This window comes from Diorhabda sublineata, chromosome 2 (genome assembly GCF_026230105.1).
Source record: "Diorhabda sublineata isolate icDioSubl1.1 chromosome 2, icDioSubl1.1, whole genome shotgun sequence".
Lineage (NCBI taxonomy): Eukaryota > Metazoa > Arthropoda > Insecta > Coleoptera > Chrysomelidae > Diorhabda > Diorhabda sublineata.
Genome location: NC_079475.1, coordinates 2,550,570 through 2,564,980, shown reverse-complemented (window position 1 = coordinate 2,564,980; position 14,411 = coordinate 2,550,570). Strand labels below are relative to the sequence as shown.

The 14,411-nt window shown below is 31.4% G+C and overlaps 3 protein-coding genes across 4 annotated transcripts in view; 1 reads left to right on the top strand and 2 right to left on the bottom strand.

Moving 5' to 3' along the window:
* Positions 1-1,276, bottom strand: part of LOC130453027 (BAG family molecular chaperone regulator 2) — a 35,729-nt gene extending 34,453 nt beyond the window's left edge. The window contains exons 1-2 of one of the 2 annotated variants that reach the window (XM_056792611.1): positions 1,021-1,276; positions 520-744 (exon numbers count right to left, since the gene is read on the bottom strand). In XM_056792611.1, the coding sequence (XP_056648589.1) occupies positions 520-744; positions 1,021-1,054 (259 nt within the window). In that variant the 5' untranslated portion in view covers positions 1,055-1,276. The remainder of the gene's footprint in view (positions 1-519; positions 745-1,020) is intronic. The other variant, XM_056792612.1, reaches the window with a different exon arrangement.
* Positions 1,277-1,691: 415 nt separating this feature from the next.
* Positions 1,692-5,186, bottom strand: LOC130453026 (uncharacterized). Its single transcript, XM_056792610.1, has 4 exons — positions 4,930-5,186; positions 4,583-4,726; positions 4,237-4,446; positions 1,692-4,010 (listed from the first exon to the last, which is right to left on the bottom strand). The coding sequence occupies exons 3-4, from the start codon at positions 4,430-4,432 to the stop codon at positions 3,499-3,501; spliced, it is 708 nt and encodes a 235-aa protein (XP_056648588.1). The 5' UTR covers positions 4,433-4,446; positions 4,583-4,726; positions 4,930-5,186; the 3' UTR covers positions 1,692-3,498.
* Positions 5,187-9,047: 3,861 nt separating this feature from the next.
* LOC130453149 (uncharacterized) lies at positions 9,048-13,848 on the top strand. Its single transcript, XM_056792756.1, has 6 exons — positions 9,048-9,355; positions 10,714-11,728; positions 11,939-12,991; positions 13,095-13,213; positions 13,255-13,561; positions 13,636-13,848. Exons 1-6 carry the CDS (start codon positions 9,048-9,050, stop codon positions 13,846-13,848), a joined length of 3,015 nt encoding a protein of 1,004 aa, XP_056648734.1.
* The last annotated feature ends 563 nt before the right edge of the window (positions 13,849-14,411 follow it).

The window sequence follows — 14,411 nt, the reverse complement described above, 5'->3', positions numbered from 1 at the left end:
TTAAAAAACTCAGGTGAAGATGTCATTTTCAATATTATTGTCCTTCCTGGTATGAAGGGGTTGTGGGTTTTTCAAATTTGTCGACAATACATATGACACAGCCTTGATAAAGATCAAATAAAGGATCAGAGCATTGGAAATTTAAAGCAAAACTCTTAGACAGTTTTATTTTGAGTCCATAACCCAAACACCATTTTGTATTGGGAAGGACAATAATATCAAGAATGACATTAACAATAACAACAGAATGGAATACAAAATCAATTTGGTCCTCAAAATATTTGAACTTTGATATATTACTTTGTAGAGAACCTTAGTGCGAGTTGAATATTGTATTGAAATGAAAAAAATTAATTATTTGTGTATTTTCTAGCAACGAAAGTGTTAAGCAATCACAGTTTCTAGATATTTCGCTTTCACCTATAGGTTTCATTAACAAATATATTTATGCTGGTTTGAACTTATATATAATATGGATAACTCCTTATAAATTAACAATTTTTTTAGATAAAAACTTACTTTCTTCAAGATTATACATCATATCTGCATTCATAACAGAATCTAAAGTTGATAATAAAGCATCCTTGTCTTCTTCAAGTTGACTTGCATTTTTTCTTAGTTTTTCCACATGAGTCTCTAGTAGATCTAGTGTTTCTAGAAGTTTTTCTTTTGGGGTTTTTGAAGATAAAACATTATCTTCATCTATTTTTGGTAAAGTTTGTAACACTAAGGAGGTAGTCAAACCTAAAAGTATTTTGAGAAAAAGTGATACTAATTGTATTATAATCATGACATTGTAATTATTTTTTAACACCATAAATGGCTTGATGTGAACATATGTGTAAATTTTAAACAATAGTGTTTTAGGCTAGTACAAAAGAGTATTTGAGCGGTACAATGAAAACACTTTTCATCAAGTAAAACCCAATTTTTATATATCAATTTTTACAACAATGTGAATCTGGAAATTATTGGAGTAATGGCGGTTATTTCTTAATAACGATACTCATTTGTAAATACCTCCTGACATTCCTGGCAAAGGGTCGACATCCATTCTGCTGTAATTACTCTCTGGAGAAGCCAGTTCTAATTTGATAAAGAATATATTTTTCTACTGGAAATTTTTCTTTTTAAATATGTCAGTATTTGAAGATGGAAAACAAAGGTTATCAATGGTTGAAATTATTCCTACCGGTTGACATGACAGCATCTCAGATACGTTTTATATGTCAGAAATGAGAGATCTCGAAATTCTAGATTGATCGGAACATATCCACAGATCTATAAAAAGAATATTTTCATGAAATAACTTTTTTTTAATGAAACACATTTACAGTTCTAATTTGATTGAACTGTTTTATTCATATATGTAATACAGTAGAAGTATTATATATATGGTTTTATTTAAAATATATTTTTTTAAATGTTCTGCTAACATTGTACATAGACACCAAGGATTACAAAGGACTTTTCGGCAACTATGATCGGGTTAACCCGATCATGATCTAAATCATAGATAAAGGATAGTGGGATAGATAGGAAACTGTTCACATTATATTTGAACATTGCGACTAGCGCCACCTTGCGGGTTTAGGAAACAGCAACGACTAAAGATTTGGCGGAATGTTTAAAATTTTCAGTTCAAATCAATGTTCAGGTTATTTGGATTACGAAAAGCAAAAATAAAATACTTTCCCTACAATATATTTTTATTAACACTAAGTATATAACTAGATAGGTACTTAAATTATATTCAAACATTTGAAATTTTTCATTTTTTTTGAATATTTCAATTGCTTTTCAAATTTTTGTGCAGCATATATTTTCATCTTATCTGATGATTTTTCAACTTTTTGTTTCCCTTTCACAATCTTATTAATGTTTTTCAACCATACAAATAAATGAAATTTGGAAACATAATAAAGAAACGATTTGAACGTATCATGATCTTCACAACGAAAAACATCCTCTGTAAATTCATTTTTCAATAATGATCTCAACACTGAGGTAATGTTTGCCAAGTGACATAATTGAGGCAAAATATTACTTAATAAAAATATACATTTATTGAAAATTTTATTGAAATTGGTAGAAGGTGCCAGCAAAGCATTTGCAGAATATGCTCTAGCATCTATAACAAAATTATCTGGTTCTTTTCCGTCACCTCCTACCAAATCCTGTCGGCACCGCGGGCACATTTTTATCGATTTTAAGAGCTTTTTTGCCACAAATCCTGCAACATATGTCAGCTTCCCTTTTTTTAAAAGACTACTTGAGTCTGATTTATATTCGGGGAATTCAATATTTGGAAGGCTGAAAAAAGGTATTGGCATTGAAACTGAGGAAGTTAACATATGTTTTAGGTTATCCAAGCCTTCCAAATTATCATTTTCACAATTGGACGAATAAGAATGATTCGATAAAAAATTATTCACAATTACAGATTTAAATGAATTTACAAAGGAAGCAGCGTTGGGATTTATATTCCTAACACCATGACTTCTAATGGAGCCAAAAAAATTTTCTAAAGGATCCTGATTCATGTGTTTTGTACATAAAAAGGCGACACCATCTTTTTGGAATTTTGGATCCAATTTTTTATAGAAGGAGGAACAATTCTGGCTCTCTTCGTATAAAAGAACTCCACTGTTTGGAAAACTTTAATAGCTTCCATCCAAAACTTTTTATGTACTGATTTTGATGAAACAGCACATTTTAAATCTCGTGGGTGTTTCATTTTAATGCACGTCCCATTGACACTATCAAACACCTTATTCATGAAGAGTAAAAATTCGGCAGTTTCTTCTGCCTCTCTTGGCATTCCCTCTGAATTATTTGTAGTATTGCCCATAGCCATTCTCTTCATTACAGCTGCCACATTGTTGCTGAAAACTTGTGCTGCCAACAGACACTTTCATTTTTTTGGTATTTTCTATGTGATGCGCTGTTATTTTTTTGCAGAGCTTATAGTCATCATCCTCAGAGTTCTCAATTTCAAATAATTTGTTGAGGTGTTCCCATTTTGCAGTTTCATTAGAATTTTTTCTCCACTTGAAACGAAGAGAATACTTAAATAAATTATTTCTTATACCTTTAAGTAGGTGTGGAGGATCATAGAGAGGGACGACCTCTTTACCTCCAATGAGGACACCAAACAACCTGTTATCATCCCCTTTTCGTAGAAAATACTCTTTTGTCTGGTCATACAACTTGTTTATGGCTGCAGCATTAGCAGTTCCCTGATACAAATAATTGATTTCACATGTAAACCAGCATCTTGACATGATTGGACCACCTCTTTTATTGTTTTTACAAGCATGTCCGTTTTCATTCCAGCTTCATTGAAAAAATATGCTAATGGTTGTTTCCACTTCTTGCATACTCCCCGTGCCATAAAAACCATGACTTTGTCAGCTATAACTGGTTTTCTTCCTTCTTCACCACCATTGTCTTGAAAGCCATCAATATCTTTTTTTTTGTTATATTGGAGAGTAGGATCTAGGGCCATTTCATCAAACATAACGCTGCAATATTTATCCATTTCTGACATGTTTTTTTCTGAACTGCGAGTGAGTCCATGATAGCTGGATTTATTCCCATGTTAAAAGGAATTTTTCCCAGCAGGTTTGTGAGTGTTTTTCTTGATGGTGCAGCAAATATTTTTCTTATTAGTTTGTACCCCTTAGGACTTTGCTTAAGAAGTGACAAAAAAAATATTTTTTCATCAAGGGAATACCTCCTTCCCTTAGGTTTTACTCCTTGGCACCTCACTTGGGACATAATAAAATCATAAGTAGTTTTATTTACTTTGGTTTTTAAAACTTCAGCAGTATAAGACACTTTTTCCAGTACCCTTATCCTTTTTTTAAGGGATGTATGACCAAAGTTTAATTTCTTTGAAATTTTTCGAAGACTGGAAGCTACCCTATAGAGCTTTTTTGCTTTTGGTGTTAGTTCCGAAGCTTTTCTTACACCGATGCTAGAAAGCAATCTTGTGGCTTTGTTTAAACCTGAAAATAAAAAAATATTAAACTCACATATTACAAACACAGTATATAATGGACTAAAAATTACATACTGAAACATAAAAAAACTAACCATTTTTAAAATCTGATTATGCCAAAAGTAAGGTATTTTATGAAGCATTATTTATTAAAAATCAAATTTCCTAAAAATTAAAAATGGTTTTTGTTTAATCTATATATCTTTTATCATTTATTTTACAAAAAAACTTACTTGAAATTTTTGTTGGAGTACACATCATGACCTGGGATTGCATATTTTGTTCTGGTATAATAAGTTTAGATGAAGAAACTGGTAAAATTTCTTCACAAATCAATTTTGAAGTTGATGGTATGGAGATGTTAACTGTTTCTACTTCAGGTGAACCTATTTGCTCTGATAAACTATGCTTTGAGCGTAGTTTAACCATTTTGGCAGAAGAAACTGTAAAAAGACATATTTCTTTCATTTATCGTAAATACTTATAGTTATTATTAGTATTACTGCTTCACTGATATCCATGAGAAAGAGAAAAGAAAAAAAATTATAATTAATAGATTTGGAAATTGATTAAACTCACCTTCTTTCCTGTTAGAAGCGTTAAGAAATAGAGAAGGAATTGCATCCTGTTTTAAGGTCGATTTATTTCTGATTCCAACATAGCGGGCTTCTGCACTAAAGTGAATAGTACAAATACGGTACGACTTTCGGACTCTTTATATACCTATATAACATTATATTGACTTAATTTTTCACACTTTTAAATATAAGCAAAAATAGGCATGCCAGATGTTATGCCGTTTTTGTTAACCATTGTTATTGTTAACTTAGGCCACATAAAATTTCTCCAAAATATAAACCCTGGCATGGGCAAGAATGTATGACATGCACGTTAGGATAAAGTTAATGGCATATTTTTTTACTTACTATTTGATATTTTGGAAAAATATGCATTTGGGCATCCTTGTTATAATTGTTACAGCCATTAACGCAACAGTTAAAAACCATGTTGAAAAAGTTCTTAATCAATAAGCTTAAAATCACAAAAAAATGGCGGAATCCGAATAATGAGAGAATAACACAAAACTATAAACGCACAAATCAAACTATCCAATTTACTAAACACCAACAATAACCACAATAGTAATAACGAAATAATAAACTTGTTGCTGTACCTTTCAGCTGATAGATCGATAAATAATTGTATACCATGCGCAATCGCGGAGCTGTGTTGCGCCCTCTGATGAGTTTAGGAAATAAGAATATGTAGTGAACTTTCACGCTCATTAAAGTTACCAGAGCATGGTCTTTTGCACGTAAAATGAGTGAGCTGTAATGCAAGTAAGAGGAACATCTAATGGTTTTTTTCTTTTAAATCAATGGGTTTCATAAGTGCCATTTCCACCAAAATTAACATTATTCGTATTTCGTCCAGAATTAACTTTAATGTAGAAAGTTTGATGGATTCTAACAGTTTAGCTGCTTTAAGATATATATTTTTCAAAAAAATCCAAATTTTAAGAAAAAAAAATTTCGAATTTTTAAGAAACCGCCTTCTTCTCATAATATTTCAAAAACGATGAATAATACGTATAAAAAAATGATGATAGAGAATGTCGGTAATTTTCTGATAAGAAATTTTTGGTTTTTTTTTCTGTCACACAAAAATTGACGGTGATATGAGTGTTTAAAGGACGCGCGGCAGCGCAATCACAGTCTCTTTCGAACCCTTTGACCCTTCACCGTTTTAAAATAAAAGGTTTTTCACTATATATTGTGACCTTTAAAATGGTTGTTTATGAGTTGTTTTAGCATCAAAATTGTAGGAGTTGCGGTCTACTTAATAAACTGAAAATTTCTGAATGAATATTTGGAAGCAAAGCAAAGTAATAATATATATATATATATATATATATATATATATATATATATATATATACATATATATATATATATATATATATATATATATATATATATATATATATATATATATATATATATATATATATATATATATATATATATATATATGGATAAGTGTTTATATGGGGACAGTATAAGTTTAAATTGTATAACATATACGGTATAAACTTATACCGTATATACCTTTCCAATGACCCCAAACACAAATTTATATATCAAAAATGTCAGGTCCTCAAACAAACTTATACGGTACAAAAGTATACGGTATAAACCTTCAATTGTCCCCAAAGATACAATTACATATGAAGAACCGCATCATCAGTACTGTAACAGCACTCTTTTGTTCACCTAACAATAAGTTGCATGTATCAGCCCCTATACCTACATAATAATAACTAGGATTAAGATAGTACTTTCTTAATTACTAGCATGACAATCAATGAATCCTACCAAACTTTCTTGTGGGTCAATAAACATTTGTGATGCGTGGCAACATCTGTCGTTTCGTCAAAAATAACGCTATAGTATTAGCTTAGCATAATTCAACGTAATATTTGTTATAGTATTTCATTCCCGGAGGCGCCTTTAATTGATTCCTGACACTACTAATATTTTAAAAAATTTTAAAATGAGTTTGTGCTTTCTGTTATTCTTGGGTGTATGTGTATTTTAGGTTGAAACTGATTTTTCTTTCTCTTCTAAATTCCATAATCTTATGTGAAGGGGCTTGATTACCCCACTACCTACTAAATATCCCATGTTAGCTATGAATTTCAGCCATGAGTTAAACTGTATAAAAAGTTACCAAAAACATTGCTGAAATGGTTATTTTGTGAATTTGTTTCCGATGTCATAGAGTAAATTTTGTATATATGTGAATTATTAAGAAATTACTTCTTGTAGTTCGTGTTTATAAGAGACTTTTAGGTATATCATTATTTACAGTGATACAATTCTTTGAATTTTTTTTAGAAATTTTTAGTATCATACAGTTAGTCATTGTATGTATTTTTATTTTACATTTTATAGTTAATTTTACGATGAGTCAAACCAAGACTTGAAATTTGAGATTCAAACTTATACATTTTACACATATCACTTCAGTACAAACATAATGAACACAAATTAGGTAATGATACTAATGTCATTTTATTATTATAAAAAATATTGTGTAAAACTTGTGTCACAATGACTTTTTGTAGTACTCGTGCTACAAAACGAGTTATTGTGACAGTAGGAACAGTGTTTCAAAAAATAATCATTGTAACTTTGTTTTTAGTAATTTTTCATGTCATGCAGTTAGATGGATTAGTTAACTTGAATTTTGACGGACTTTGGTGTTGGCAAAGATAAACTTAAATCGTATGACTTTTTAAGTCACAGTTTACAGCTATTGTTCACTCGTGGTGGGCACCTTTGATCTCTGTTCCAATTTTTCCATTGCGCAACATATCATTGATTCCCACACGCATGGAGGTGGAGCCAACTGATACAACGATCGCATGATGTTTTGTGAACTTATTATAACAGCCAGTAAGTAATAAATGACAAATATTCTGCGTATTGGATTTGTTCCCCGGGAGAAAGAGAATTAGGAGTTTATTCCTTATTCAAAGTTATGAAATTTCAGATCCAGTTTCAAACCAGCCAAATATTTCGAAAATTTATTTTCATAAGATAGTAATCAATGTAAAAAATACTTTATCGTACTCAATAGAAATAGCAGGATTGGAGAACATTCTTTAAATATATGTTTTAAGCTTAACACGTTTTAACCAAATTGAAATGATATTGTCACGTTTACATCGCTAAATATCCGTAAATGCAGAAAAAATTACTTCATTTACTACCAATGTGTTTGATTTTGTTTTAATTTTAGTTTTAATTTTTTATTTAGAAATTCATTCTACTCTACGCCTCTGGCAGTCTCTCTTTCTTCGTTACTTGTCGTTTTTATGTAGCGAGACGAGAACGTAGTATATGTATTATATAGACCGAAGCAAGAACGTTTGGTTCTAATAAAAAGAAGCTTTGCTTCCAGAAAATAAATGGGACTTTGTTTCATTTAAAATAAATAGAAAATTTAAATACAAAATAAAATTATACAGTCCACTTCATTCAATACAACATTTTGGTCATTCGAGCCGATGATTAACAAATTATAAATAAATAAAATTGTGTTGTGCACAAGAAGATCCTTTCAAACTACTGCATCAGGAAGAAGAAACCTGTAAGTCCTTTCCATTTTATTATTTATTCCTCCTCATAGTGTCGTCGATTTCTGATGGAAGAGTTTTTTATTATTGTTTTGCAGTAAATAATATATAGTTCAATACAATTGCAAGATAAAATATTTCAGGTTAACGTTAAACAAAACTATAGGTATTACCTTGTCGGTAAGGCACACTTATTTGACGTAAATTTAAAGACAGGTAAAAATTGGTTTCAATATAGGAATATAGTATTGTTCTTTACTTTATTATAAAAAAAATTGCCTTATTTTCTTGCTCAAATATTATCTTCAATATTAAGGTATCGAGATGAATTCACAAGTAATTTGCAATTAATATAAATATCGATTAATACACAACAAATTATTTTGAATTATTCATGTTGTATCTTTAGAAAGGTATTTGCAATATTTGCTTCCTAGATCCTAGTAAGAAAGTAGTATACTCCGTTTTTTTTATCATTAGCCAAGTAGACAAAACATTCGGACGGCGCCAACGGAGCGGCTAAGTACAAAAAGGTCGCAGTTTTTCTGTAAAGTTATTACTAGTAAACAAATCAAAACTCATTTCATAGGCGCGCGATAAAAATAAAATAAAATGGCCGAGTCGGAAAAAATGAAGAATTTATATAAGAAAAGGTCTATTATTAAGGCATCAGTTACAAGGTTTGAGAATTTTTTGAAGGAAATCGAACAAGATCCCTCAAAAAGAATTTACGTAGCCGATAGATTCGAAAGATTTAAAGTATCTTTAGACGATTTTGAAACAATTCAATCGGAAATTGAGGAAAATTTAGAAGATACGGAAAGAAATCAAATTGTTTTTGATAAGGATCGTAGAGAATTTGAAAACAAATTTTATGAGTTACTAAATGATGCTAAAACCTTGATGAACACGAACGATGGTGTATCAGATATTGAATCTTTGATAGTCGATAGTTCTAGGCCGCGATCAGGTATATCTCATAATCTAAGATTACCAAAAATTTCCTTACCATTTTTATCGGGTGAAGAAAATTATTGGTCATCATTTCACGACCGATTTAAATCACTAATTTATGATGATTCGAGTTTGTCTACAACAGAAAAATTCTTCTATTTGCAATCAGCAGTAAAAGGTGAAGCTGCAAAATTAATAGGTGACTTAGAAAGTACTGATTCAAATTATGAAATAGCATGGGATATGTTAAAAGACAGGTACGAGGATACAAAATCTTTTATTATAATCCATTTAAAAAATATTTTTGATTTGCCTAAAATCAATAAAGAAAATTTCTTAGACATATTCAATTTAAATTATAGAGCATTAAGGCAACTAAAAGAACCCGTAGATGAATGGGACAGAATTTTATTATTTTTATTAGAAGAGAAACTTGACAAATATACACGTAAGGAATGGGAAACTAAAATACATAAAATAAAATCCCCGAAAATTGATTTATTTGTTGACTTTTTAAAGGAAAGATGCAGTATAAATAAAAATATAAATAATAATACCAATGTAAAACAGAATAAAGTGCTAAAGCTTCTTTACAGACTAAAGGTCAATTTTGTATATATTGCAATAAATCTGATCATTTAATTTATAATTGTGAAAGTTTTTTGCGGTTTGATGCAGTCTCTAGGCTAAATTCAGTAAGGAAATTAAAGGGTTGCGTAAATTGTCTTCGCAAGGGCCACTTTGCTAATGTTTGTAGAGGATACAATTGTAGCATATGTAACAAGAAACATAACGTATTATTACATATAAGTGAAGTTAGTAATGCAACTAGATTTTTTAATACTAAAGGAAATTTGTCTAACAAATAACGAAAATGAACTTGAAATTAAATCTACAATCGTCAAAAGTGGTGAAACTGCATCCGAAATTAATAGTTTGAGTTCTACAAGTATTTTTAATAACTGTGTTATTTTATCCACTGCATTGATAGATATCTTCGATGTTAATAATAAACCACTGCGGTGCAGAGCTCTTTTGGATTCCGGAAGCCAAAGTTCATTTTGTACGACCGAGTTAGCACATGCATTGAATTTACCATATAAATCTGTTTCAATTCCAGTAGTAGGTATAAATGCAACAAATTCTACGAATGTTTCTAAAATTTTTCAGGCAAAAATAAAATCAATTCATACTGAATTTGAAGCAAATTTGCCATTTTTAGTCATAGATCAAATTACAGGCAAGGTATCACAGTTTAATATAGATTTTTCAAACATTAAAATTCCTAAAAATTTATTGCTGGCTGACATTACTTTTGATACATCAGCTAAGATTGACATTTTGCTTGGTTGTAATATATTTTACGAACTTTTATTAAGCAATCAAATCAAGTTAGGGAAGAGGCTACCTATTCTACAGGAATCGCATTTGGGGTGGATCATTTCAGGAAATTTTACAGCCCCTTCATTGGCTACATTTTGTAATCTTTCTAAAATAGACGTTCAGGAACAATTAGAGTCCTTTTGGAAAATTGAGGAAGTTTCTAATACGAATCAATCCGTTTACTCAGTAGAAGAAAATATTGTGAGGAGCATTTCGTAAAAAACTTTTATAGAGAAGGTGATGGCCGATTTGTTGTTAAATTACCTTTAAAAAAAAAACCTATTTTTGGCCAAACTAGGGATATAGCTCTAAAGCGACTGAAGTCTGTAGAAAAAAGAGTGCTGAATAATAGTTACTTGAATACGGAATATTCTAAATTCATGGAAGATTATTTCAAGTTGGGGCATATGTCCTTGGTAAACGAATCTTTAGGGTCAGAAGTTAAATTCATTTTACCTCACCACTGTGTACTAAAATCTAGTTCTTTGACTACTAAAGTACGGGTAGTTTTTGATGGTTCCTGTAAATCAACTAATAATATCAGTCTGAACGACGTTTTGATGGTGGGTCCAATCATACAACCTGATATATTTAATACATTGTTAAGATTTAGAAAGCACCAAATTGCCTTTACGGCAGATATAGAGAAGATGTATCGACAAATAAAGTTACATCCCTCGGATCGACAATTTCAACATATATTATGGCGAGAAGATAAGTCCAAATCGGTTCAAGAATATGAACTTAATACTGTAACTTACGGCTTAGGTCCTAGTTCATTCTTAGCCACCAGATGCTTGAAGCAACTGGCTTTAGAAAATTCAAAGGATTTTCCCGAGGCAAGTCACGTTATAGAAAACAATTTCTACATGGATGATTTAATCTCAAGAACCGACAGTGTAGAAGACGCCATTTATTTAATCAAACACTTGATAAATATTCTAGATTCTGCTAAATTTCCACTTCGAAAATGGACGTCAAATAGAACAGAAATATTTGAAAATTTAAATCTGGATCTCTCTTCCTCTGAATTTATGATTAAGGATGGATCCAGTACAAAAACGTTAGGAGTCTTTTGGTTCTCCTTAGAGGACGTTTTTAGTTATTCCGCTAACAAATTAAGTATAAAAACTTATACCAAAAGATCGATTCTATCTATAATATCACAAGTTTTTGATCCGTTGGGATTAATCGCCCCGGTGACAATAACGGCAAAAATTTTACTGCAGAAATTGTGGTTACTCAAGGTAGATTGGGACGATGTTTTACCGGATTACTATGTTAAATCGTTTTTAAATTTTTATGACAACATATGTGAAATTAATAAATTAAAAATATCACGTTGTCTGATAATCAATAATGCCATTGACTTAGAACTTCACTGTTTCACTGATGCCTCCACAAGCGCTTATGGAGCAGTGATTTATATTTTATCCCGAAATAATATTGGCTATAAGGTAAGTTTAGCTTGTGCAAAATCCAAGGTAGCACCTTTGAAAACAATTACCCTTCCCCGCCTGGAGCTTATGGCAGCACTTTTAGGTGCACAATTAGCTTCAAGGCTACTGGAATCATTGAATTTATCCTTTGATAAAATAATGTTTTGGTGTGACTCCACAATTACATTGGCGTGGATAAAAAAGGAACCTAGTACTCTTAAGACTTTTGTAGCTAACAGAATATCTCAAATTCATAGCTTAACGATGAACAATGAATGGAGATATGTGCCTTCTTCGGAAAATCCAGCCGATTTCGTATCAAGGGGAGTACAACCTTCAGAAATTAGCTCATATAAAATGTGGTGGAATGGGCCCTCCTTTTTGCCGCATTCTAGCCAATGGCCTTTAGCTCCAAATAATGGTATTACAAATTTACCAGAAACAAAACTTTCTATAAATTTAACCTTGGGAGCACAGATATGCAATGATTTTGACATAATATCTAAATACTCTAATTACAAAACTTTATTGCATGTGACTGCGTATTTATTTAGGTTTGCATCGAATTGCAAAAGGTCAGTAAAACTCAGAAATTTAGGTGAACTAACTTTGGAAGAAATTAATATCGCTAAATGTACTTTGATAAAATCAGTACAGTACAAGAATTTTAAACCAAAAATAGACAAACTCAAATCAGGAAAACAGATTTCACGTAAAAGCAAATTGCTTCCTCTTTCACCATTCTTAGATTCCGAAAATATATTGAGAGTTGGTGGCAGGCTGAACAAATCTGATCTATTTTATAACCAAAGGCATCAAATTATCTTACCTTGTAAGGATTATTTCACAGAATTAATTTTTAATCATGAGCACAAAAGGCTTTTTCACGCTGGTACTCAAACAGTACTAGCTACCAGTCGAAATGAGTTTTGGCCTCTTTCTGGTCGCCAAGCTATCCGCAAAGTTTTACGAAAATGTGTAAAATGTTTTCGAGTACAGCCTACTGGACTAATTCAAAAAATGGGTGAACTACCTTCATCAAGGGTTAACCCATCAAAGCCATTTCATACGGTAGGTATTGACTATGCTGGCCCATATTTAATAAAGGACAGCAAGCTGCGTAACAAGAAATACATAGTCTTATATATGTTTGTTTATATGTTTTTCTTCCAAGGCCACTCACTTAGAACTAGTTAGTGATCTTACCGCTGATGGCTCCTTAATGCATTCAAAGGATTTATTTCTCGTCGTGGTTTATGTAGGCACATTTATTCAGATAATGCAAGTACCTTTGTAAGGGCAAATAAGGATTTATTAAAGTATTTTGAATTAAGCCAATCTCTAGTTGTTCAAGAGTTTATAACCGATAACTTGATTACTTGGCATTTTAATCCTCCTTACTCTCCTCATATGGGAGGATTGTGGGAACGTGCAGTTCGCTCTACTAAACACCATTTGAAACGTGTACTTAACAACACTTACCTTACTTATGAAGAATTTTATACTCTTCTATCTCAAATTGAGGGCATCCTAAATTCTCGACCTCTCCTTCCTCTTACCGAAGATCCTGATGATCTACAGCCTTTGACTCCAGCACATTTCTTAATCGGTACTGCTATTCAAACAATACCAGAGCCAGCTGTTCCTGCTGACCATAAAATTCAGTTATCTCGATACAAGCACATTACTATGATGATACAGCACTTTTGGACTAGGTGGTCCAAGGACTACTTGAACTTACTATCCAAGTGGGATCTATGGTGCTCTTAAAGGAAGATGATACCCCTCCAATGAGTTGGAAATTGGGATGCATAGTAAAGACTCATCCAGGCAGTGATGGACTTGTTAGAGTAGTGACAGTAAAGACTTACAGTGGTATCACTAAACGTGCCATAAATAAAATATGTGTTTTACCTATAGACGATTAAGGGTTATTTGGTTGTACTTATTTTTTACTTGTATATAATTTTAAGCTATGTTTATTGCTTTAATGTATATTTTTTTTCTTTTTGAAAGCTGGTACTTTCAAGGCCGGCGCTATGTTTGATTTTGTTTTAATTTTAGTTTTAATTTTTTATTTAGAAATTCATTCTACTCTACGCCTCTGGCAGTCTCTCTTTCTTCGTTACTTGTCGTTTTTATGTAGCGAGACGAGAACGTAGTATATATAGACCGAAGCAAGAACGTTTGGTTCTAATAAAAAGAAGCTTTGCTTCCAGAAAATAAATGGGACTTTGTTTCATTTAAAATAAATAGAAAATTTAAATACAAAATAAAATTATACAGTCCACTTCATTCAATACAACACAATGTTATATGAAAATTAGGTCTGTGAAAATCGGAGATACCGACCACCAAATTGGATTGCCCACATAACATCAATTTTCCAACCATTCTCTTTTACTTGTTTTGCACAAGCTCAATCCAACTATTTATCCTTTGCTGTTTTTACTCATTTCATCATACCTAGGTTCTTTTGTAAATTTATGCA